Here is a 27469-nt window from a genome sequence, read left to right as displayed (position 1 = left end):
TAATTTCGAATTGTTCTAACCTCATTTGTTGCAAAAGGCAGGTCCAAAGCCGATTTGACGTGTTTCTAGTCGATCTCTCACTATTCGTCGCACATAAAGCAGAAGTTTGCTTTTGTTTGCACAAGATTAACGTCCGATGTACATCTCCAACTGTCAACCTATTGTTCGTCGAATACCAGGAATCTGTGACCATCTTTCTGCGCATATGAACATCACTGCATCTAAGTCCAAAACGGCTGAGTCATTTGTAGATAGTTGCTTGCTTTGCACTGCGCCAAAATGATAAGTTGCTGATAAGCTTGTCGGCGCAGCACAATCTTACAGCCGTTATTTGTTCGTCACGTAATGCTGTCAGGGCATGTGCTGCACATTTTGATCTATTTTGTATAGAGCACTCTCAGGATAAATGAACGCCTGTACTCACTAGAATTTTTAAAAAAATCGCCATGAAACAAATTATAGATCAATGAAGCAAGAACTAGCTGAAATAAGAATAGGAAATCACAACGTGTCTAATTCGTGAGAAAAACAGACTAAATTTAATTAGTAATTACGTGAGTAAATAGCCCTGGCCATGCCATTTTATTTGGTGTATTTTGTTTGCCTAGTGGTGAGGCATTGGTATGTTTGTAACAGAAAATAGAGGAGGACTGTTGTCAATACAGTCCAAAATTATTGCCAGTAAAATATTGTAAATAAAACACTTATTGACCGGTTACCTCCGCGGCCACCATTTGGTCGTTCCGATAAGGGTTTCATTATTGTCTTTACCCCTATTAAGCGGCCACCCAAAATTTAAAAACTTTGTTTTGGAAAGGGCTATGGCAGATAAGAGTGAAATTGAAGGTGCATGACGAGTGATAATTCAAATACACGTCTATCATGATTGTCTTGAATTGACTTCATGTTCACCAAGAAATTTATAACCCGATAGTGAAAAATTAAATATTCAAGGGTCAACAACCTCTATTTAAGCGGCTAGCCCCATTAAGCGGTCACCACCCATTTTCCCGGGGGTAGCCCACTGTATTACATGTAAACCAAAAATAATTGCACAGCGCGAAAAGACCTAGGTATGAGTTTAGCGTTACAGTATTACGCAGGGCATGTAGGTAGCGGTGGTCGAGTGAAAGATAACAACAGGGGCAATGGTAAACTATTCATTCTTTTCATTTCTTAATTTAATCTCTTCCTATTCAACACGATTGTGTGCTCCCAGTGGTTCCAAGCCTTACGGAGCCTTACGTATTAGGATAGAAATTGTCCTACCGCTACCCCCCAAAATGGAATGACAGCATTGCGTGACGAACAAGGAACCGCAAGGATTCAAGCCATCAAACCATGATGATCAAACGTAATCTTTTGGTGTAGTGCAAAGCAAGCAACTATCTACAAATGACTTAGCCGTTTTTGACTTAGATGCAGTGGTGATCGTGTGTGTCGAAAGAGGGTCACAAATTCATGGTATTCGACCATTAAATAAGTTGACAGTTGGCGATGTACATCGGACGTTATGTAAACAAAAGCAAATTTCTGCTTTATGTGCAACGAATGGTGGGAGAAACACGTCAAATCGGCTTTGGACCTGCCTTTTACAGCAAATGAGGTTAGAACAATTCGAAATTATCAGCTCTGTGTCTATTTCAACTCAACATAGGTCAAGTCATGTGGCGCATGCTAAAATATATATCTAACCCGTAAATTGAAATTTGACGAGGGTGGTCAAATATTTGCACTTTTAACGTACTTTGAAAAGCTCTCGCGTCGCTCACAATCATTTGCCCAAAGAAATTTTTACAGGAGTCTGTAGACCATCCTTCTGCGATTCAACCACCAGAAGCTTAATCCATTTGAAGGTTTCGCACATGGTGAAAATCAATTATATTCACGAAGTACTTTTAAGTGAATGAAATACATGTCTTCGAAATTTAATTATTTTGTACCCAAAAAGACAACGCAACATTCCCTAAAATCAACCCAGTACACATTTAAACATTGCACGAAAATATTTGAGTGTTTTAAAGACGGAAGAATGGTGTGGTTTTGCATGCGAGGCTCTCAAACTTGCTTAATAAAATGGTACGTCAAATGACGATTTTAACGGCATTTGGTAATTTGCATATTTCTTTGAAGTAAAAGAATATTTTGCCAAAAAAAACTACCCAGTAGTTTTTGTCATGCCCTAGCCTATCTACCATGAAAATATCAGCGAAATCGAATTTTCGACCCCTGCCGAGTTATTTTCCATTTTTATGGACAGGGACTCTTAAGGGGTAATACACAAGAGTACCGTAATGACTTGATTCAGCGCCTGGGGCGCTAAGATACTTTTGATAGCCGAACGGAGGGGGCTTTTTGGAGAGGGGCGCTTATTTCTTTTTTAACGTTTACATCTAAATGTGGAACAATTCTTTCTGCATTGAAAACAGCAGATAGTTAGACTCAAGAACTGTAACAGTAGAGTTTCTTATAGTCATAATGTTCAATATTACGTTTAGATGATGAACTAGACTTCATATTTCCTTCGGCTAATCAGCCAGTGTCTTGCTTGCTGCTTTCATCTTAGCGACGCTTGTAGGAAGGGGGCCCTAATTGGAATATCGAAGCTCATTAAGAAGCGGCACTCAATGTGGAGCGCTTATCAGAAAAAAGGACGCTCATTAAAGGGAGTGTGCTAGTTCGAAGCAATACCGTTTGCCATGGTTTACCAAAAAAACTTGATTCTTATTTGCATGTGGGCTTCATCTGGTTACTCTTTTTTTTGGAACTTATATCTTATTTGTGGATTCCTAAAAGAAAAAGAAGTTCATTTTAAAATCGGGATAAAATTGCGCAAGACATTCTTTGTTTTTTAAAAGATTTATAGCTATGCTAAAGAAGACATGGATTTCTAATTGCTGGGTTAACAAGCTCTGACATACAGACAAGTAATGGAAGTGAAACATCTGCTCATTCCAAGAACAAAACAAGCGGTAATGTAATGCTAGGGAACGCAAGCAAAGCATAACAGCGGAGTGGGCTGTAATGATAGGGAAAAAGATATTAAGAAGCACATTTTTTCGGTATGTGCGTTAGATGTCTTGGTACATTTCCCAGTTGTCAAAAAAAGATAACTATGTGATATGACAAGATGCCTTTTTTAGAGTTCGATACTTTCAATTTCTACTAGTGAATCGAAACATTTTAAATAATGTCATGTACTAAATGAATGTAAAAGATAGTCTTTTTTAATCCGGCGTCGTCATCTGTTGTGGTTCATGCGCTTTAAGAGGGAGGTATTATTAGTTTCATAATATTATTTTTCAACGGAACTGAGATAGTTGAGAAACTGTTCGACAAACAGAAGAAGCTTTTTTTTCATGGACAAGGTGTAAGAATGCCACGACGTAATTTTTTTCCAACGGCAAGAACTTATACGAATTCAAATATAAAGGTCTCTGTGTTTCGGTTTGCCTGTCAAGTTTTCTGATAAGAGGTTTCAGTTTTGAACCTGTTCGGTCTTATGTTAATTAAGAGCAGCTTCGTCTAAATATCAACTAGACTTGGAAATAGCGAAAAAATCGAATTTCTTCAAACTCGCCCAGAATGAAGCCCTACGGGCACTAGTTACAAAAATATTGTCTTAAGTTCGATAAATCAAAAATTATTTTTTTCCGCAACTTTTTCGTTTCGATGCCCCAAATCGGCCAAAATCCATCGAAAATGAGCGGCATATTCAGAGGCTCGTAAACTCAAAAGTAAAAATCTTCATTACAAACTGATTGCACGTCGTATTTGTATTTCCTTTCTTGTCTATTTAGAGCTAAATAGATCGTGATTTGATTAGAACAAAAATATTTGATGAATTTTCTAAATTAACGACCCAAGACAGTTTTACAAGAGGTCTACATTTAGCCTATTTTCAAATGCTGAAAAGGCGTTCTGGTACACGGCTTTTCCCAAAACGCCTAGTTTGGTCTGAAAGAGCATTGTTTCTTCTTTAAATTAGTGAAATAAAATTTTTGGGTAAATAAAATAACGAGCGATGAGATAGCGAACTAAATGCAGCACTTCTTCCTGAAAACGTGACCGTTGACCCAAGTGTAACGAAACTGATTACTGCAAGAAAACCCCGGAAGAAAAGCAAACGCTTCGTTATTTTGAAACAATTTCTAAGGATATCTCTCCGAAACCATGATTGCAAGAAACTATTTCCAGATATGAAATCTTACAGGGTGAAGGAAGGAGCTAAAGGGCGCATTTCGACACAATAACTTTGTTTGCTGAGAATTGAATTGAAGTCAATTCCAGTGAAATTTGCAAACTTGAAGTATGTTAGCCGATACTTACCTGATTATTTATATTTATAGAAGAGTCGTCTTCTTGGATTAACCTTCAAAAGAAGCTGGACCCAGATTTGGAAACCTCTAAAAGAGGAAATGCTTGTTTAATGTTCCGTGACCTGCCCGCTGCTATAAATTCCATGCACATGCCAACCGCATGTTTGTCGTAAAACCAACTGAACTCCACTGACAGTTTCCATGGGCAACTCCAAAATAAATAATCGATCCCAAAAATGTAAAGTGAAATTGGCTGTCTTCATGAACAGTTAGAAGCTAGAGTCAAGTTCCATTACCTTTTAAAAGTGCTTGATTTTACTTTGTTCACTCAGTAGTTACTGTCACGTTCGAATATTGCGTAGTATCGGTCACGCCAAAACACTGCAGACCGTGCAGACTGAGTAAGTTTCCCATACAAAGTCTCGTACGCGTTTGTCTATTCAATCAAAAGTCAAATACTGCGCTTGTGCAGCCTGTGGATAAATGACAAACTTTCAGACATATTTAACACTATTTTGTAACTAAACCCAAAAAAAAGGAGTCACAGTGAAAAGCCCAAACAAGTGTCTGCAGTCTGTACGGTCTGCACTGTTTTGGCGTGACCGATTTGCGGTATTCGAACGTGAGAGTAGTGAACAAAGTCGACGCAAACAAATAGAATCAAGCACTTTTTAAAGGTAATGGAACTTGACTCTAACTTCTAACTGTTCATGAAGACATGCGGTTGGCATGTGCATGGAATTTATAGTAGCGGGCAGGACACGGAACATTAAACATTTCTTCTTTTAGAGGTTTCCAAATCTGGGTCCAGCTTCTAACATACTTCAAGGAGGGTTCCCAATAGGTTTAGCGGGATGCGGGATTTGGCTTTTTTTCGCCGTGATATTTGGGATTTGAGCTGAAAACAGGGGCGGGAAGCGGAAATTACAATTACGAGCGGGAGCGGGATTTCGTGTTTTTGTGGGGTTGGGACGCGGGATTTGCAAGGGGAACAGAGCGGGATACAGGATTTCAATTCTTACGTGACTTCAGAAATTGTTATTGACCAGCGCAAAACCACAAGCTGGCAGAAACGAACCATATAGCTGTGTCAGGTTTCGAGTAATGAATAGCAACCGCTCTCACCCTGCAAGCAGAGCCTTTTCTTACGGTACATATTCAAAAAAGCGATAAAAGAGGCTCTGCTCGCAGGGTGAACCGCTCTGTACCCTGTCAGGTTCTGTCAAATGTATCGTCCATTTCCGACATTTTCGATGCTTGCGTCTGTAACCTTGACCTCCCGATCCTTTCTAGTTTTTTCTAGTCTCTCGACCTTTTCCAAAGCGCTTGGCTTGTTTTGGCCAGGATGACCAAACCGAATGGCGGTGATAGTGATTTAACGAACGAAATATGCGACATTACGAATTGCGTCATCATATACTAGACCATATTACGAAGAGGATGTGCGAACAGGGATGCCTTCATTCGGAAAGAAAAGTTCTGAGCCCTGATTTCAAGTAAAGTGAAGACGCTGAAAGCTTTGAAAGAAACTGTCAAGTGTGTTTCCGGCAGTCTCTTGAATATGGGAATGAACAATCTTTTTCTCTCACTGATACGTGGACAAAAGGAAACAAGATAGTAAACCGTTTACAGAAAGAAACGTTATAATCATTTGTGCTTACTTATCTGCTACCCATTGAATTCTTTTGCGATCTTTTATGCAATATCTTGTTTTAAAAAGTTTGTGTCAATAATTAAATTAATTATTAATTTAAAAATTAATAATTAACGCAGAAACGTCCTTGAAAATTAGGCGGGATCGGGATTTCCAGGCAAAAAAGGGCGGGATGGCGGGATTAACAAGAAAAAATGGGCGGGAAAGCGGGATCTGAGAACCCTATTGTGGACCCTCTTCAAGTTTGCAAATTTCACTGGAATTGACTTCAACTCAATTCTCAGCAAAATGCGTCCTTTAGCTCCTTCTTTGACCCTGTAAGATTTCATATCTGGAAATAGTTTCTTGCAATCATGGTTTCGGAGAGATATCCTTAGAAATTGTTTCAAAATAACGAAGCGTTTGCTTTTCTTCCGGGGTTTTCTTGCAGTAATCAGTTTCGTTACACTTGGGTCAACGGTCACGTTTTCAGGAAGAAGTGCTGCATTTAGTTCGCTATCTCATCGCTCGTTATTTTATTTACCCAAAAATTTTATTTCACTAATTTAAAGAAGAAACAATGCTCTTTCAGACCAAACTAGGCGTTTTGGGAAAAGCCGTGTACCAGAACGCCTTTTCAGCATTTGAAAATAGGCTAAATGTAGACCTCTTGTAAAACTGTCTTGGGTCGTTAATTTAGAAAATTCATCAAATATTTTTGTTCCAATCAAATCACGATCTATTTAGTTCTAAATAGACAAGAAAGGAAATACAAATACGACGTGCAATCAGTTTGTAATGAAGATTTTTACTTTTGAGTTTACGAGCCTCTGAATATGCCGCTCATTTTCGATGGATTTTGGCCGATTTGGGGCATCGAAACGAAAAAGTTGCGGAAAAAAATAATTTTTGATTTATCGAACTTAAGACAATATTTTTGTAACTAGTGCCCGTAGGGCTTCATTCTAGGTGAGTTTGAAGAAATTCGATTTTTTCGCTATTTCCAAGTCTAGTTGGTATTTAGGCGAAGCTGCTCTTAAGAATGACTTTATATAGAATTTAGTCTCCACTATTATTCAAAATATAAGATTGCGTTGCGAAAACTCGTTCATAAATTTTCCCTGGAAATGTTAACCAAACTCTATTACATAGGTTTATTCACCTTACGCCGGAGGCTTGTCTCTGATCGGGTATAAATTTGAATCTACGGATATAACACACCTGCTTTAACGCTAATCAATCGTATGTTTATCTTTTTTGGTGAAGATTTAGAGATTCAGTCAATTTCATGATTTGTCTTGACTGCGTTGTTACGATATAGAATATTATGTCAATTTTATGCATCTAATAGGAAAAGTTAGTTAAAGGTCAAAGTGTCACATCAAAATAAATCGAGGAATTAACATTATCCGTTATTTTCTAACGTAGAGCATGCTATGGTCGCTAGGGAAAGCTTGTGGCAAGAAAACAGCGACGATCTTTTCCTGTATCACTTTGCGAACTTTAATGAAACAATCTGATAAACATTCCAGTAATTTTAATATTATAATAGTATTTCAAGGCGATTTACATTTGATTTTTTCTTTAAGTTTGCTCCTGGTCTAATTAGTTTCTTTTAAATTTCAAGCGTGGCTTCCAATCCTTCTGTTCCTCTTTTACAAGCGTCGTTCATTGCGGCACAGATGTCCCGGATGTTTCTTTCCCGTTTCCACATCTGAAAATTAGCAAAGAACTGTCGTAAGCTTCTTGGTGTATTGGCCACAAATAGGACTCTACTGTTTCGGCACCACATACAAGTTACATGTACATAATGCTTAGATAAAATAAAATTCCAATGGTTTGACAACTATATCTGATATTATTTTTCCACTGAGGGCAATCTACCAGTAAGTCCATAATGTACAAAACCAAGCGGAAGTCTGATCACATAAAGAATTGTTAGGTTTGAAAGTTAGGGAAAAGTGTATATTACCGAGATAGCGGATCGCTTTCCATTTGGCCTGCCCTTATTGTAAGCCGGGTTGTGAACTGCGTCTGTTTTAGGCAAGATGCAGCAGGTTACAAACAAAAGAGAAAGAAGCAGTACACACGTGCTTTTGTCCATAACTGATGAACACCCTGTATATCCAGCTCAACCAACGCTAGTTAATCAGGAGTCAAAAGGGGCGGTCCATATATAGCTGGCCATTTGTACCCAGACTGCCATGTGACTATTGATAGTTTTATGAAGTGGTGACCGCGCAAGCCCTTGTCCAAGAAACCTTAAGTGAATGGTGGAGTGGTTTATGTGGGGCAAAGAATCATCTTGAAAAATGCAGGCGCCAAAGTTGAATTGCGTTTTAAAGGAGTAATACATAGAGGTACCTTAATGATTCTATTTAGCGTCTGGGGAGCTATTCACTTTTGGTAGCTCAAGGGATGGTGCTCACTGGTAGGGTGCGCGTATTGGCCTGTTGAAAAGAGGGCGCTTATTGGAAGGTGAACGCTAAATCGAAGCTGGAACATTGTGGTGCTTTTCCAAAGAAAAAAAAAATTTATAAGCATACTGCTTTTATCTGCTTACACTGTCTTCTTATTATAAGTTAATTTGTCGGCTGAAATCATGTGCGCGCCAAAGTTGAATTGAGTTTTGAAGGAGTAAGACATAAAAGTACCATACTGACTCGATTTATCGCCTGGGCTTCAATTTACTTTTGGTAGCTAAAAGGAGGGCACTTATTGGAAGGGGCGCCAATTGGAATAGGGGCGCTTGTTAAAAAACGGCGCTAAATGTGCAGCACGTTTAAAAAGATGGCGCTTACCGGAATAATAAAGCTAAATCGAAGTAGTAGCGTTTGTAATGCCTTTGCATAAAAGCTTTCATATAAAAAAAATTGTTTCTTATTTGCATATGGCATTCATATGGTTACATAGTCGTCTTATCCTTGTTTTTGTAAAGTCTTCTTTAATATCTAGAATCGTATAAGGTAAAGTTTTTTATATTAAAATGCAGATACAACGGCGCATGACGTTCTTTATCTTTATTTTAAGGTTTCTCACTATGCTAAACAAAAAAATGGATTCTTATTTCTGCGCTAACAAGCATCTACAGACAATTAATGGAACTGGAACATCGGTTCATTCCTAGAGCAAAAAAGCTCTTAAGCAAATGTTATGGAACTCAAAAGCATAGCGTCACGGCGGGGAAACTTTAGAAAAAACGATTTCATCAGCAGCACAAATACTCTGGATGTGCTAAGGTATCTTGATACAGTTTGGAAGTAAGCAAGAAAACTTTGTAATATGACAACATGACGTTCATTTTAGTGGATCGAAAAAGTTTGAAATACCAGGTAAGTGGAAAAGAGAGTCACTTCTTAATCGGCGTCTTTCTTCTATTGTGGTACAGACATACTAGCGGTTTTATTAGTTGTACAATTTTATTTTCCACGTAGCTGAGATACTTGAGAGACTACTCGACAGACAGAAGAAATTTTTGCATGGAGAAGGTGTAAGAATGTTACTACTAGGTATTTTTTTTAACTAACGGCAAGGATTTTATAGGAATTCAAATATAAATGTCTAAATGATGCATCAGGTTACAAGCAATAAAGAAAGAAGCAACACAAACGTTACGGAATTTAAGCGAAACATAACGGCGCAATAGTGATGCTCATTAAATCTTTATTCGAACACCACAGGGCACGGCGCCGTTATGCTTCGTTTGAATTGTTAAAAACGTGTGCTACTTCTTTCTCTATTTTCTGTTACATCATTATACGTTTATATTTGAATTCCTATAAAATCATTACAAGTGGAACTTATACCAAAAGGAAGACGCTTGCGGACAGCTAATAAACAAATGACGTATGTTAGATTGAGGACAAAAAGCAACTTAAAATAAGGAGACAGTGGAACAATATGCTTATAAGAAACAAGTTTTTTATTTAATTGTACGGGGTGACCCATTCAGCTCGAAGACTGGTATCCATACTGGCGCTGTAAATATTTTCAAAACGTTCATTAAAAAGTTATGCGCAGCTTTAAAGAAATGTCCTTCTCCCAGAATAGAGCTTCACTTCTGGCAAAAAAAAGCCTTAAACTCTGCCTTGTGGTATAGTTATAAGGATTACAGTCATTAAAAGGATTACAAGACCTGCTTCGATTTAGCGTTCGCCTTTCAATAAGCGCCCTCTTTCTAATAGGTGCTACACATTAAGTGCCATTGTTTAATAAATGCCCCTGTTCCTATAAGCGCCCCTTCCTGTAAGCACCACAGGCGCTAAATTGAATCATTACGGTACTGTTATGTATTACTCCTTTAAAACTCAATTCAACTTTGGCGCCTGCATTATTCCAGCTGATTGTTTCCCATAGAAACCACTCCCCCATCCACTTGCACACTTGTTTCTTGCACAAGGGCTTGACGCCGTCACCACTTACACAAAACTATCAATAGCCACGATGCAGTATGGGTAAAATGGTCAGTTATATATGGACCGCCTCTTTGGACAACTGATTAACTTGCGCTAGTTGAGCTGGATATACAGCGTTTTCATCAGTGATGGACAAAAAGACGTGTATATTGCTTCATTCTCTTTTATTCGTAACCTGCTGCATCTTGCCTAAAACAGACGGAGTTCACAATCCGTCGTATAATATGGGCAGGCCAAATGGGAAGCGATCAGCTTTCTCGGTAATATACACTTTTTGACTTTTATTACCTAGTTTAACTCTGATTTGTGTGATGAAAATTTCGCTTGGTTTCGTTCATTGTGGGCTTACTGATAATTTGTCCTGAGTGAAAAAAACAAACAAACAAACAAAAAAATAGAACAGATAGAACCACCAAACCACTGGAATTTAAATTTATCTTAGCGTTATGTATCTTGTATTGTTCATTGTTGGCTTTTTTTTCATGCACAAGGTGTAAGAATGTCACTAAGTAATATTTGTAAACGTCTCTGTGTTTCCGTTTCCCTGTCAAGTTTTTTGGGTAAAATATGTAATTTAGAACCCATTCAGTAAATAATTATGGCTTTAAAAAGATTTCAGCCTCGAAGTTCATTATATTATTCAAGATACATATTGGGCTATAATTTTTCCGGGTACATTAGCTAATGTCTGTTTTAGAGGTTCATTGTGCTTACACTGAGGGCTTGTCTCCATTTAGGTTCAAATTTAACTCCACGATCATATTAAACCTTGTCTAATGTTAATTTATCGTTCGCGTATCGTTTTTGTGAGGATTTGGCGAGTCATTCAATTTCGTATTTTTTGACTGTGGTGTTGCGATATAGAACATTACGTCAATTTTATGCGTTTAGTAAGGAAAAGTTAGGTTAAGATCAAAGTACGACATCAAAATAAATCCGGGAAATGTAAATTTCTTCTAAATGCAGACGTTATGACACAATCTAATAAACATTCCGGTACTTTTAATATTACACTTGTATATTAAGGCGATTTACATTATTATTTTTTTCTTTACATTCTGCTCCTCGTCCAATTAGTTTCTTTTAAATTTCCGGCGTTGCTTGGAATCCTTCTGTTCCTCTTTTACAAGCATCAGTCATTGCGGCACAGATGTCCCGGATGTTTCTTTCTCTTTTCGATATCTGAAAATTAACAATCAACTGTGGTAAGCTTCTTGCTGTTTTTGCCATAAATAGGACTCTACTGCTTTTGCATCACATACATGATACATAACGTTTAGATGAATCTAAATTCAAAGAGTGTGGTGATTTCATTTGAGCTTTTTACCGGTCAGTGTAAATATCAGGAAGCCCAAGGAACACTCCGCAAAACTAAACGGTATTTGATCAAACAGCACTAAGTAGGTTTGAAAGTTAAAGAGAAATTCACATTACCGATTGAGTGGATCGTTTTCCATGGGGCCTGGCATTAAATTGAGGACCTTGAACAGCGTCTGTTCTCGGCAAGATGTAGCAAGTTACGAACAAAAGATAGAGAAGCATAATACACGCCTTCATGTTCATAACTGATAAGCAATGTGTTTATCAAGCTTTACTTGTTCAAGTTGTTCAGGTGCTGAGAAAGATGGTGCAAATATAAATGATCTTATTTACCCAGACTGCAACGTGGGAGTTGACACTACGCCACTACTATTGATAGTTTTATGTAAGTGCTGACTGCCTTTAGCTCTTGTGCTAGAAGCCTTAGGTAACTGGTTGAGTACTTGATTGAATGGAGGGCATCAGCTGACTTATTCAATGGAGTTTTAAAGGAATAATTAGTTTGTAATGCTTTCGCAACTTGAGTAAAAAAAGAAAACTTTTATAAATTGCTTTTTGTATGTGTGTTCAGCTGCTTCCATTGCTATTTTGTTCTTTTTTTTTCTCCTATATTTTAGGCTGATATATTTTTCCAGGGTTATAAAGCTACGGTTCCTAAAGAAAGAGATGTTAATTTTAAGATAACACATTCTTAGTTTTGACCCTTCTTACTATGATAAAGAAAATGTGAATTTCAACGCCACTGACTAGCATATACAGGCAAGTACTGGAAATGAAACATCCGCTTATTCCAAGAAAAAAGGCCATTGAAAAAATAACCACGGATTGGACTATGACTTTAGGAAAAAAGATGGTATTAGGCAGTACAATTGCTCTGCATTTTGCAAGTCGTCAAAGAGGAAAAAGTTCGGAACACATTTTCGAATAACAATTAGAGATAAAAAACGACGTTTCGACCTCTCTGAGATCGTTTTTTAAATTTTAAAAGTGATTAAAATTTTTGCATACATGAGTAAAATTATAACATGAGAATTTGAAAAGCGATAAACATAAGTGAATATGCACTAAGCGTTACAAAACGTTAGTGCCAAAACTCTAAAATACAAAAAGCTGGATGAGCCAGTAATAATATGTTAAAACCTACAAAAGATATAATGAATATTAAATATAAAATACTCTGCGCTGTAAAAATAGTTGCCCGGATAGAGTCGGACTTCATGTTCAAAGTTGACTCTAGGTCTTTTATAAAAAGCATCTCATAAATTGAGCAGTCAAGTTTGCTCTATCGAAACATCACGTTCATTTTCCATTAGTGGATCAAAAAACTTGAAAGTCTCTTTTTAATAGTTTTTATTGTGGTACATGTACTGTAAGAGGGAGGTTTTATTATCTTTGTAATTTTAGTTTCCAAGGAATATACTCGAGAGGCTACTCAACAATCAGAAGAAGCTTTTTCTTAGAACGCCGCTATGTAAATGTATTCCCAAAGGCAAGGATCATATAAGCCTTGACATATAATCATCTGCGTGGTAAAGAAAGTTAGGACTGTCTCTACAAAGATTGTCATTTATTTTTAAAGAGGTTTATCTTCGTACATCGTCTGCATCTTTTGCTAAATTCTTCGTGGGCGCTATATTAATCCTAGGGGGATTGTGTTTTTAAAAATTTCATAATTAATAGCCACATATCTAACTTGGCGCGGCTCATTTTTGTTTGAAGTCATTTCACTGTGGAAAAAAAAAGAAAAAGAAAACAACACGATAGAGCCAATTTCTACGTTTAATCAAGAGTTCAAACCGCCGTGGTTTGTGCATTTCATTGATGGAGCCCAGTTCTTTTTAAGCTGCAGCTGGATCCCACTAATTCGACCTCGGTTATGTCGAATTCCCCGATACGGCAAACTAAAAACCATTTCCCTTGGTTTTGCTCTTCGGGCATTTACCATCGGCCATTTCGAGCTCCCACTATTTCGAACAATTTTTCGTCTCCCATGAGAGTTCGAAATGGCGGAGTTTAACTGTAATTTTAATAGACCTCGGCCTCTATAATGGTCGCTAAAACTACCTGCTTCTATCGTAACACACCCCTCCAGTAAAAACAAAATGTTGAGCACGTCACAAACCAGGGAAAATTTCAAGGGGAGCACGTATTAAATTCATTTTACTTCCTTTTTTATCGAAAGACACTCAAGAGACTACTAAGCAGCCTGATGGAGCAATCTTTGAACAGTTGTTCACAATGGTTGTCACTTACTCTGAGGATGACTTTACTTTTGAACGCATTTCCGTTTTATGGTAATTGTGGGTGGCTCTTGAAAACTTTTAGCCTTCACTTTGTTATGACTTATAATGTTCCGTTGTTGAACCAGCCTTCTCAAAGTTATTAATTATTCATCAAGTTTAAACAAAGTAAATCATGACCGTGACGGTGTTTGGATATCTGATCTTAATTAGCAAAGATTTTACGATTTTAATTCTCCGTTTTCTTCTTAGTTTTAGTTTCGATTGAGAAGATATATCAAACACTCAAGAAAGTGTTTGACCACATTTCCAAAGACTTCGAAGTTCGTCAAAAATACAAACGTCTTTCGTGTTTGATATATTACTTGAAATTCCTCTCTTTATAGTTCCATTTACATTGGAGTTTTGGCACTAAATACACGAAGAACCTTTTTTATAGTCTAACCGCTAGTAAAATAATCATAGGTATCTATTTTATCTGAGCCCAACCGGCCTAAGCTCATATAAACACAGAGCCTTTTACATTAAATAAACAAATGCGCCTAAAAGAACGTCTTGCGTCTAGACAAAAGGAAATTTTAAAAAAATTAGTCACATAATTTTATTTTTATTTTTTAGAGATATCGAATATAAAAAAAGTACTACCATCATCCACGGCTACAGGAACTAAACGTCCGAGTAAAAAATAACGCCCTGAGGCAGTAAAACACTTTAATATCCTCGGACCATTTTCAAATCACCTCAGACTCTTTGCAAATGCGCACAACTATATTACTTGTTCATAAAACATCAAACTGTATAAAGGGGAACAATGTTGCTTGATGTTTTGTATATTCCATTATCGTTCACTCCCTGAACTCTCTCTCTTCTTCTCTTAGAAAACATGTGCCGTGTTTCCATCGAGTTATGGAAACACGAGTAGAAGTTTGGGAGAACGAGAAACACAAGCCGACAGGTGAGTGTCTTCACAGCTTTTCCGAGTTCTCCCAAACTTCCACGAATGTTTCTATAACTCGATAGAACACGGAGAACATGTTATCTTTTAGAATTCACGGGAACTAAAAAAGAAAACAGCTTGTTTACTTTGATCATCAAAATGTAAAGTCTCTTTGTTCGCGTCATCATTACGCTAACATCTTCGAGTAATAGAAAAACGATCTTTAACCAATCAGCGCTCGTATTTCCTTACGGCTGTTTTCTAAGCATTGTTTGAACACAGGCAGAAGAGACAGTCTCTGCTCTCCTTCCTGGATTAAATCCCAAATAGATTTCATGTTGCTGTGCGTCTGTACATTAATTGATAACAGATGACGTCATCATGTAGTGAGAACAAAAAAGTGGCACACGAGTCGATAGCTGAGTGTGTCACTGATGTTCTTACCACATTTTAAATGACATCTTCTGTGATCTATGACTGAACAGATGTACTGCAACATGGAATCTATCTTTATTACACAATCAAGAAACAAAAGCAAATGTTAATGATGAATGTACATGTCTTTCCTCCAATTGCTCATAAGTAAAAACCACTGAAAATGCGAGAAAAATTTGGCTTATTATATAAACTTAAATCGATACGTAAAAAGACCGGGAGTAGGACGAAGGAGATCGTGATTTATAGTTATGTAGAGGAAACACTTGAGAAGCGTTCTTTTGTTTCCTGTATTGTAAATTGCTGGCCGCTGATGACTCTGACTGTATTATGTTTCGTTGTATTTATCATGAGAATATGTCCATTATCAATGTTCATTATCAATGGTTTCTGTTTAAGTTAGAATTCCTGGGAGGTGGGGATACTCCCTTATATGGGCTTTATAGGTATGTGTGGCCCCAAAGGGTAGGTTTTTTCAGCCGCTTTGGTCATAAATAGCGTATCGATTTTGGCCATTTTGGTCTTAAATGGGGTATGGTTTTAGCACTCTAGTCTTGAATTGGGTATATTTCTTGGAAGAAGATACTTTTTCATCATTATCAATACGACCGTCAACAAAAGCCCTTCATAACTTACTATTAGGGCAACTGTGCCGGCAGAAACGGTAATAAATAGGGCATCGAATTTTTGGCCAGGTCATAAATAGGGTAGCAAAAATCAAAGATTTTGGTCATAAATAGGGTAAGGGTTTTGGGAAGTGGGCCGCACACCCCCATCTAACTTTTCTAGGAGTAACCCCCCAGGTTAGAATATTGTTTCCTTTTTAAAATATCCACCTACGCCCTTGTCAAGTTATCAGGAGTAAGCTTTCGAGTGCGTCAATGCATAGAGACTGCAGTATTACAAATAACACGATCACGTTATCACATAAACTCTTGCTCTTAGGCCATCGTAGTTTGATTAAAAATTTAACACAAATAGCGGCGATAATCACTGCACATCAGCGCATGTGAAAATGAATGTTGCCTTGAATACGAGACATGCTGTTTAATCTTAAAATGAGTACGTTGGTGTACACTGTTTATAAGCGCTGTTTTTTTGTTGTTATTTTTTTTAATAATCGCGCTAGTCATTGGAGGTGAGCCGATGACTTTCTGCAAATCGTTCAGACGCTAACCGTGGCACTACAGGATCTAGAAACGAACCAGATCATTTACTGGGTTCATATGCGGCATACATTTCCTGCATGTTGTAGGTGTCAGTAACGTCGAAAGCGTCAAGTGTAAGTATGAATAAGATGGTAAATAGTCGTACTCTAGTAAGTACGCGTATTCAGTTTTTCAAGAGAATGGGACAAGAGAAACAGTATGATGACTATTTCTAATATCAAGGCACACTTTGAACTAAAATTCAGTCTTTCTGATAAAAATTAAATGTTGCGTCAAGAAATCTGATGCAAAACTACCCGACAATGCTCCTAATTTGAAATAAATCAAATTAACTTTTTGTAAAAATTTTAGCTTCACCTTCAGCTAGCGATAACTCGAAAATTAATTGTTAAGTAAACAAAAAATGCCTTCTGTTTTAATAAAACAGCCCTTGTTCAACTAAAATTGCGATTTTTTTTTGTTCGGAGTAGTGATCTAGTCTCGAGAAAAACATAATCTTAGCGTCATTAACAAATGTAAGGTGAAAATGTTTTAGAGTGTTGTCGCATTTTATAAAAGCCTCCCGTCTGATGTGATCCACGGGAGATAGCAAAGAGATTAAGCTTTAATCTACAACCTTTCACTGGTCTTGAAAAATCCAATAGAATAATAAAAACCTTAAAAAAAATGAAAACAAAACAGAAGATTTGGCCTTCAGGCAACTGACTTTTAATGCGGGCTCGAATGTTGATTAAACTTCATGTTCAAAATAAAGTTCTCAACTCAGAGATTCACATTTAAAGCTGTTTCGCATTCATTATTAATAAAACACACACAGTGACCTAAATGAGTGTAAATCACTGAAGGTGGGGGAAAATCATTGGAGGAAAGCTACAAATGTAAACACATTTCCCCCTAAAGCGTATTAGTGTGGTATTGCACTTTATTCAGAGCCCTGTTGTGCTACTGCTTGAAGGGGAATTTTATCTTGGAATTTCAGAAAACTTTTAAGTGGCCGATTGCTTTTAATCTCAAAAGGATAAAATGTATCGTTTGTCGTATTTACTATTTCAAGGATTCTTTTTATTCGCGATCCATGATGAATTTATTCTTCATAATGGTAAGGCTTTCGTTTGTTTTTTCACTATTGAATGATCTTATTTTTTGCCATGCATGCTCAATTTTTAATATCTTTCACTGTACACTTCTATTTGATTAAGCTTGTGGAATAGAATTTGTAGCAGACTTTTTGGTCAGTCAGGCTCAGTCGTAGAAACAGTTTGAATCCATTGTTACTCTTCTTTCTTTACTACTTCCTTTGTCTTAATGAGAAAGGAAATTTGATTAAGAAAGTCTAAAGCACGGCCTTTTGCTACAGAGGCAACGAACTCATTGATTGACAGTTTCAATAGAATGGGCCAATGTACAACAGTGGCTTTCTAAAGCATATTTTCAAGGAATCGAAGTAGATGAATTCGCTTCGTTGCGCTGTGTATATTGCTGGTGACTGACGCCACAACTGAATTTAACACAATGCATCCCAGAGAAGTTATTGAACCTCTTTCACTCCTCATGTTACGCCATCAAACACGCTGGAAACACATTGCTGTTTTTGCAAGAACGTATACTTTTGTCATACAGGTAAATCCCTTTTATTGTAGTAAGCAAGTCTTCGAATGAAGATGAATACAATTTATCAGTTATCTTGCAGGAGAAGTTATCTTGACTTTCTATCAAATTTCTCCAAAATTCTAACTCCGATTTAAAAGCCAAAGCCAACACTCTTTGCTTGTTTTGACTACACTAAGAATTTATGGAACCACAAATATATATGGCCAAATCCAGGAAAAATGTATCTGGGTACGAAACGTTGATCTTAACATAAAATTGCATTTGTACAACAAATAACAAGCAACCCTACATTTACATAACCATCAGATAAAAGAAACTCAAACATTTCTCTACCATACGTTGCATTGCATCTAAATTGGATTCGAAAATTACCACAAAAAACATTACGCCACTAATATGGAGATTGTACAATTTGCACGTTTACTGATACTGATGGATTTGTTGTCACGTTCGAGCTAAAAAAATAGTGGCGTTTCGCTTATTTGATCTGAGTTATAATTCTGATTTAGCTTAATGATATTCAACAAGTATAAACGTTAATAAGGACAAAACGTCAACTACAAAAGTTTTGCTTACCTCCTATTGAGAAAAATCTCAAATGGGACTTTTCTCGGTTTTCTGTTTACGAAGTGATATGATAGAACCAATGAACGAACTTCATTTAAACTTCTCTTTGAAGGATGGTCCATACCTCATCTAAAGTTAGAAAATGCACGTGATATTTCAAATCAAAATACCGTATTCATTTTTCAAAACAAATTACAACGAATATAAAACACATATTAGAAGGTGCGTCTCTGCTTAAATGTTTAATAGTAAAAATTGCAACAAAGGAAAATAAAATTGGACGCACTAATATGCAAGTGTGGAAACTGTAAAACCGAAATTTCATTAAACGTACTTATGTGTTGCGTGACATATCTTGTAAACCCATGTAAGTGTTTCAAGTTTGCTATTGTTCTAGCCTAACTTTTCTACTTTTCTGGCTTGCTTGCTTGCGTTCTTTCTCCTTTGTCTGTTTGTTGGTGATGATGCGTGAATGGACGCCTCTAAAATGTCACCGATAAGACAAATTAAGGACGTTCGCGCCAATTGTTTCTGCGCATCCTTATTGCGCACGCAAATTCACACGCCACCTCATGCATGAGAGCGCGCTAAGTAATAAAATGAACAATGATAGAGTAGATGGCCATTGCTATAGCTTTGGCTGGATTTAACGATCTCGGACGTTCGTTGACTCCTACTTTTCTTTCCAGAAACAGATTTTATTTACAATTATCTCCACATTGTCCAAAAATGAACAAAAAGTCAATGTGGGAAGTTAAAAATAAATTTCAACATTTCTCTCCACGGGTCATCGAATCCTAGTGCCATGTTGCGGCTGCAAGGCGCGTGAAACTATGGTCCCTAAATGCGAACTTGTTCTTTAAGGAACCTCACCATTGACTATATAAATTCACTTAATAGGTCCACTTAAACAATATTTGGCAGAGAACATTTCACTTCAAAGATCTAATTGCAATATGTTTTGGCTTACAGATACTGTGGCCTTATTCGCTAACGAAGCCCGATTTTTTCAGATTTAGGGTGTTCTTCCAGGCATGCTCTCTCCAAAACGAAGTCGGTGACCCCCCTTTTTTTACATTTCTGACATAACTAACTCATCATCTTTCATCATCTTACAGTGGTAAATGTTGGAAAATTTTCGCGCAAACGTCGTTAAGGCCCCGGTAAAACGCCGAACTTTACATGTGGCAAACCTAATGTCGCTATTAGATACATATATCAAGTTCGCCATGTAAATTGTTTCGACCGACACACATGCATTTGGGTCTACCTTGCCGTTCTATTCGCCTACGGCAATCGAGAAGAACTGCAAAAGTTTGGCCTCGATTCAGACGACGAACGTTACATGCGTCGAATCTAATACATATATACATTACGGATACATAGTATAAATAACATTTTTGAGTCGAATTAACAATTAGGCTCGACGTCTGAATCAACCGCCGAAAGCTATTGTATTTGAGTCGACTCAAAGGAGTGTAAGGTTCGGCACATGTAAAGCGCGACGTTTGAACAGGGCCTTACAAAAATAACATAAATAAATCAAACATGTTAAACGAGGGTAGCACATTAAGAGTGCCTGCCTGTAAAAATCAGACAAATTCCTAATTTCGCGGCAAGGGTCGAAAATTCGATTTCGCTCGTATTCCTATGGTAGATAGGCTAGGCATGACAAAAACTACTGGATAGTTTTTTTGGCGAAATAGTTTTTGTCATGCCCTAGCCTATCTACCGTAGAAATATGAGCGAAATCGTATTTTCGACCCTCGCCGAGTTATTTTCCATATTTATGGACACGGACTCTTAAGTGTGCCCCTCGGATTACCGATCAAATTGGATTCAGAATTGTTTTTTTTTTTTATGGAGGGCAGAAACTGGCGAATCGGGTGAAAGCCCCTTTCAGCAAGGGTGAAAACCAACAACAAACTCAAACCACATCTGACGCCGGTTTAGGAAGGGGCCCGTATAAATTGAATGATTGTCCTTTCAGGTGCAATTCATCAAGCGGACGCCCGAATAAGAGTCAAATTCACCTGCCAAGATGACGTTATGAATCTACACTGCCAGTCACCGAGGGCGATAAAAATTCATAGCGCAGAGTATTCCAGAAAGCAAAACAGCATATGCAATCGCGGTAACAGCGCTAAATATTGCAACCCTGTGGATAAGATGAATTTAGTGAGGAAACTTTGCGAAGGACAGATGACATGCAATGTCAGTGTGGACAAGAACACTATGGGAGATAAATGTCCAACAGTATTTAAGTATCTTGATGTCGTGTACGAATGCAGTAAGTAAACGTTGTTTATATCACTTCTATGATGACTTTGTAGCTAGATTAATATTTGTTAAAAGCTCAAACGATAGCATGGCACATGATCATAAAAATATAAGCAACAACAGCAAGTTTGTTTGTGTCCAACATTTACATTATTCTTTGCACCATTAATAATAAGAAATAAGGGACAAGAAAAACTGGGCAGTAAGGTAAAGGTTACGTCTGCATACGAGCCAAGTGGCCCATTAGGCCAGAGCTTATCCCGGTTTCTGTAACATGAAGCGACTAGGGGTATTTCTACTCCTCCCCCCCCCCCTGTATGGGATGCTAGTCCGTCGCAGGGTTACCCCTAGCATTAAGTTCGCCGTTACCCATGTATACACCCGGGTGGAGAGAGAAGTACTGTTAAAAAGTGTCTTACCCAAGAACACAACGCAATGTCCCCGGCCAGGGTTCGAACCAGGACCGCTCGATCCGGAAACAAGTGCACTAACCATGAGGCCACCGCGCCCGTCTGTATGTACCTGTTATCAGGTACATACAGAACACGCTCACACAGAAAGAGAACTCACGCTAATGGGCTAAACAAGCCGGAAATAATAAACTGAATCGAGGAATGTGAGTAGAAGTTCTATTTAAGAATTAGATGATGAGCTCGAGATTTCTATGAGGTGATAGCTGATGAGGCCAAAGACCGAATCGACTATCACCTCATAGAAATCGAGAGCGAATAATCGAATTGTTTTAGTAGAATTCTAACTGAAACTTTCTTCAATTAACGATTCCAATTATTGCTGGTCTTAGTATTAAGCTACACGCTTTAGAGAATTCGCACGGACTGAATATAATTGTCACTTTGACATTTGCCGTTGTGTACGCATGCTTATCAGTTTCTTTCAAAAATTTCGGGCTTTTTTTAATTCAAGAAACCGTAAGTGCCCTCCTTTTAGTCTTCTCAGGAAATTGATTATCCATTTGTTTCTATATGTTCTTTCAAAACTTCAGAGAAACGAGGAATCGTTGCATTTTTGTCGTCCACACCAAGCCACTGCACATTTATTGCTGATGGTGTGCAATGGCTCAGTCAATCAGATTACAGCATTTGCATTAGTATACTAGTAGAATTCTACGTAGAATTCACGCGTAGAAATCGAGGGCGAATAATTTCATTGTTTTAGTGTATATTAATTAGCTCGTTGTTCAGAACGCTAGCTAAATCCTCTTTGCAAATACGTCGTTTTGTTAACAAGCGCACACTGCAAGGCTACTCGCTGTCTACAACACAATAGATAGTGAGTAGCGTAGCGAATCAGAAAACGGCATGCGTGATGGAACGCTAGTAGATTTATACTAATAGTTGATAGAACTTGAAGAAATGAAAAACAGGGTAAAAGTTGCTTCCCAGTACGGTAACAATGAATTCTGACCAAACAAATGCCAAAAAAGAACTCTCGATCGTTATTTAGATAAATCATCCAACAACTATTTATAATTAATAACTTTCTGTTTTATCCTGATCATAATTCTTCAGATTTTCATTCTTCGTCCTTTCGTTTTAACTTTGACAGAAACACTTCCACCGACGACAGAACCCCCGTCAACTATGGTGCTAACGAGGCCCTCCACCTCGCACCAATCTCTAAACGGGTCAACTGGCAATCCAACCCAAGATACGGCTTTTTATTCATCGACAAACAAAGAAATTGAAAAAGAAGAAGATTCAACACCAGTTGTCTATGGTTTTGTATTGTACAACGGGGAAGGCGTTTATACCATTTCTAGTGTCTTAATTGCGCTAATTCTGGCTTTGGAGATTTTCATGTGAATTAATCTTTTCAGCAGCAGTTAACTACCATCTTCTCCCAGCTATAACTTTAGTTGCATTTTATATTGCGTTCTTGTTGTGTGACCCCATAACTGATGGTCCTTCAACTGCGTACCATTATTGTGTCCTAATTGTGTACCTCCCTTGCATGTAATGGCTTGATGTATCTTAAAGCAGCTTTCTAGCTAGGAAACACATTGTGTAACACGACATTACAATACCACGATTATTTCTAATTTAAGCATTAACAAAGATAGTTCCTTATGAGAGGGCTCAAGGTTCTCCCAGTTTCAGCGGCAGTAATTCATTGTTGAATTTATTGACGTAATAAAATTATAATAGTCCTTGGTGAAAAGGTCGACGTCACGATGGCCGATGATTTACGAACGGTTTCTGTTACTACAATGTCAGAATAAGCCTTTCCTAAAAATGCCTTAATAATGTTCGATGAGCAGGTATATTCTCACGTGAAAGAAGTAGTTATTTCATACTTTTTATTCTAGAGGCACAATGCAATTACGAACGCATGTAGCCATCTTGTGTTTGAGTACTGCTTGTTCTAAAAGTAAGGAATTGAAGAATCTTATTTCTCAAATCAGTGGCAACCAGATTACAGATTAATGGCAAATTCCATCTATAAGACACGCCTGTAGGAATCATGGTACTGTAGTTGCATTCATCACCTTGGACTGGATATTTGCTTTGATGAACACAAACACCATGTCGAGGAAAAGGTTGTTGTTATTCATCGTGATAGATGCAATAATAAATTGTATTATCGTTTGTCGCACGATGTAGTCACTTTAGATGTAGATCGCGACGTTTCGACTGCTTACTGCTAGTCTTCTTCAGGCGATAAGGTCGACTGATTGCACGGTATCATTTATATCACAAAGGTCGGCTGTGATTGGTGCATTTCGATCCTCCTATTGTTCCATTGTTCCGACAAGTAGCTGTTCCCTCAGTGGTCCGCTGTTGTACCGTTCTCCTGTTGTTGTGTTTTTTGATCGTGGGCATCCATGCTTCAGCAATTTCAATTCCACTATCCCTGTTGATGTTATTAGGGTGAAGTCTTATGTGAATAGCTTCCTTGACCCTGCATGTGTACCAGTGAGGATCTCGATCAATAAACTTGACCTCATTCCAGATAGGATAGTGGCCGGTCTCGTGGGTGTGTTCAGAAACAGCGGAGGTCTGGGTACGGGCGAGTCGTATATCGCTGTCGTGTTCTTTGATCCTCTCCTGCATAGATCTCCCTGTTTCTCCGATGTAGACTTTGCCGCACTCACAGGGAATCCTGTAGACAACACCATCTTGTTTAGCCGGGTTGACGGTGTCCTTTGGTCGCACTAAGTGTGACCGAAGTGTCGTGTCGGACTTGAAGACGGTGCGAATACCTTGTTGTTCTAGGCAGCGGCGGAGATCTAGAGACTCCGAAACTCGTTGGACATAAGGTAAAACGGCGGTGGATTTAAATTCCGCGACGGGCTCTCTTCTTGGGGTTGTTTGTGCCTTTGTGATCTTCTGTACAAACGAGGAGGGATGTCCGTTAGAAACAAGTACAGATGACAGATGTTTCTTCTCTCCAGCGATTACTGATGGTTTGGTGACGAGACGTTTATCCCGGTCGTACAGACACCACCAGTGTCCACAGGAAACCTACACATACTGATCGGTACCTAGCGTATAATTCACACCACCCTCAGTCAGTAAAGCGCGGTATTTTCTACAGGAAACCTACACATACTGATCAGTACCTAGCGTATAATTCACACCACCCTCAGTCAGTAAAGCGCGGTATTGTGAAGTTTCTGTACGACCGGGCTAAACATCTCGTCACCAAACCATCAGTAATCGCTGGAGAGAAGAAACATCTGTCATCTGTACTTGTTTCTAACGGACATCCCTCCTCGTTTGTACAGAAGATCACAAAGGCACAAACAACCCCAAGAAGAGAGCCCGTCGCGGAATTTAAATCCACCGCCGTTTTACCTTATGTCCAACGAGTTTCGGAGTCTCTAGATCTCCGCCGCTGCCTAGAACAACAAGGTATTCGCACCGTCTTCAAGTCCGACACGACACTTCGGTCACACTTAGTGCGACCAAAGGACACCGTCAACCCGGCTAAGCAAGATGGTGTTGTCTACAGGATTCCCTGTGAGTGCGGCAAAGTCTACATCGGAGAAACAGGGAGATCTATGCAGGAGAGGATCAAAGAACACGACAGCGATATACGACTCGCCCGTACCCAGACCTCCGCCGTTTCTGAACACACCCACGAGACCGGCCACTATCCTATCTGGAATGAGGTCAAGTTTATTGATCGAGATCCTCACTGGTACACATGCAGGGTCAAGGAAGCTATTCACATAAGACTTCACCCTAATAACATCAACAGGGATAGTGGAATTGAAATTGCTGAAGCATGGATGCCCACGATCAAAAAACACAACAACAGGAGAACGGTACAACAGCGGACCACTGAGGGAACAGCTACTTGTCGGAACAATGGAACAATAGGAGGATCGAAATGCACCAATCACAGCCGACCTTTGTGATATAAATGATACCGTGCAATCAGTCGACCTTATCGCCTGAAGAAGACTAGCAGTAAGCAGTCGAAACGTCGCGATCTACATCTAAAGTGACTACATCGTGCGACAAACGATAATACACTTTATTATTACAAACACCATGATTCAATCGTTTTTTTTAGATATACTAATTTTTCAAATTTTGGTGCTGAGAAGTTGTTGCATGCCAAGTGCAGCTTGAGCCCAGAACAAAGGACATGAAAAATTCATCTTGAAAACGGGGCTTATTTTTAACCTGCCGTTTTGGAAATATGGTACTTTTAGGACAGCAGGCTTTCTTGCTAACAACATCAAAAAGAATATAAAACTAACTTAATAAGTAAACACGTAAATCATTAAAATAGCAGTTGCACATATCTAAGAACCTCCTCATGCAGTACTTTTTTAAGCAACAGACCACGCGTTTTTATGGTTTATCATGCCTCTAAACCATAGAAGCTTGTGGTCTATTGCTTTTACATAATTATTCAGAAGACACACGAAATTTCCATGAGTTTACTGGCACAATAAACCATAGCTGATTGACCAATCAGAGCGCGCGCATTCATTAGATTATTATATAAAACAGCTCAAACCTAAAGGTCTAGTTGGTGTAGAAGGTGCTAAGCGGCATTAATGAGTTTTGCAGTAGAGGTCGAAAATGGTTTTCGAAACAGTTTTGTATTGCCCCGTCGAGAAGCAGTTTGCTAACACAGCTAAAAAATTCACTTTTTAATTTCTCGGCTGCAAGTTTCAGAAGCCTTGTAGAGTCTGGAAATTATTTTCTCGCACTATTGTATCAGTAACTGTTTCAGCAACTTCAGCATATTTGTTTGTCCCTTGCACAGTATACATGTATGTGTTAAGGTAAAATTTGTTGCCTTTGCAAGGGATTGAAATGAAGTTTGCTCATTGTAGCAGAGACAACTCCTATCATTCTCAGCTTAACATTTTTTAAATGCGCAATACTGGTCGCCATTGTCAATGATAGCTCACATCCAGTTGACGCTGTCGTGCATCCAAGTCAGTTGTTCGGTTGATGGAGAAAGGATAAATTATGCAGCAAAGGGTGTTTTGAACGTATCGTTAGAGAACGCCGGATGACGCGGAAAAGTGCAATTATAAGAAGAAGGACAAGCAGGCGTTATGCAAATTTATGTATCTTATTTAAAATATATATTCTTGTAATGTAAAAAGCTTGTAATTATCATTTACTATTTACTATTAAAACGTGTACGCGTTTAAGCTCGTAGTGTAGTCCCATCTATAAACAAGGCTGAAAAAATTAATAAACCTGAAGACATTTTTTACAACATGGTGTCACTTAACACGCGACTTGGAGGCGGTAAACGATTCTGCTTAAATATTTCAATTCAAATCCTTTCCGCTTTGGGGAAGTGATCAGTTAACGAATTTATGATTATACCTACAACTAATTTCAAAAGACCAATTAGTACTAAGTTGCTTCCACATATTCACATAGCCAATGTGAATCCAAAATGAAGAATGCATTTGGAGTTAATTCTGGTTAAGCAATAATCCAACCACAGGCCATAATGAGTGAATGTCCTTTGATGTAAGGCTAATGCCAAGTAATGGAGTCCATTAATTTTGAATGTGGACCAGCTTGTTAGTTTTATTTGAGTCGATAAAAAAGCTGACCGTATAGCAAAATTTGGACCCCTAAGGAAACCAATCATAATTCTCATTTTCATCGCGGAACACTTCAGCAATATAATAATTCGGAAAAATAACAGATTACAATGGAAAAAAAAGATGAAGTGGTATAAAATGATGCATAATTTATAAAATTGCTAAATAATCCATATATAAATGTCAACATGTTATGTTGCTTAATTATCAAAGTTTGTCACTGAAAACATACGGAGAAAGAGCATTTGCAGTAGAAATACCTAGACTATGAATACCATTACGTTCAACATGAGGACTAATAATTCCATTCATATTAAAAATAATAATAAGAAGAATAAAATAAAATAATAAGCAAATCATTTGAAATCCTATCTTTTTAAGATACATTTCTTTTAATTTTTCTTGAGACTTTGTTATTCAAATTTTTAAATATAAGCGCTTTTAATCTTTAAAGTTAATCCATTAAATTAAAAAAACAAAACACTTGAAATCAT

At 38.0% G+C, this 27469-nt stretch overlaps 1 protein-coding gene, 2 long non-coding RNA genes and 1 pseudogene across 3 annotated transcripts; 2 read left to right on the top strand and 2 right to left on the bottom strand.

Annotated features, from left to right (window-relative positions):
- Window positions 1-7472: 7472 nt before the first annotated feature.
- LOC110062880 (uncharacterized) lies at window positions 7473-8544 on the bottom strand. Its single transcript, XR_002298174.2, has 2 exons — window positions 7925-8544; window positions 7473-7666 (listed from the first exon to the last, which is right to left on the bottom strand). It is a non-coding gene; the product is annotated as an uncharacterized LOC110062880 (long non-coding RNA).
- Window positions 8545-11352: 2808 nt separating this feature from the next.
- On the bottom strand, window positions 11353-11970 carry LOC149117144 (uncharacterized). The gene is made up of 2 exons (XR_016205570.1): window positions 11802-11970; window positions 11353-11549 (listed from the first exon to the last, which is right to left on the bottom strand). It is a non-coding gene; the product is annotated as an uncharacterized LOC149117144 (long non-coding RNA).
- A 5451-nt stretch (window positions 11971-17421) lies between these two features.
- On the top strand, window positions 17422-24137 carry LOC149117143 (uncharacterized). Its single transcript, XM_089282819.1, has 3 exons — window positions 17422-17567; window positions 20637-20936; window positions 22493-24137. The coding sequence occupies exons 1-3, from the start codon at window positions 17492-17494 to the stop codon at window positions 22747-22749; spliced, it is 633 nt and encodes a 210-aa protein (XP_089138945.1). The 5' UTR covers window positions 17422-17491; the 3' UTR covers window positions 22750-24137.
- Window positions 23260-26635, top strand: LOC149117142 (uncharacterized; annotated as a pseudogene).
- Window positions 26636-27469: the final 834 nt, after the last annotated feature.

The sequence above is a fragment of the Orbicella faveolata genome, unplaced genomic scaffold (assembly GCF_042242905.1).
Source record: "Orbicella faveolata isolate gen_17 unplaced genomic scaffold, um_ofav_v1 contig_12, whole genome shotgun sequence".
Lineage (NCBI taxonomy): Eukaryota > Metazoa > Cnidaria > Anthozoa > Scleractinia > Merulinidae > Orbicella > Orbicella faveolata.
This window is presented reverse-complemented; position numbering and strand designations above follow the sequence as displayed.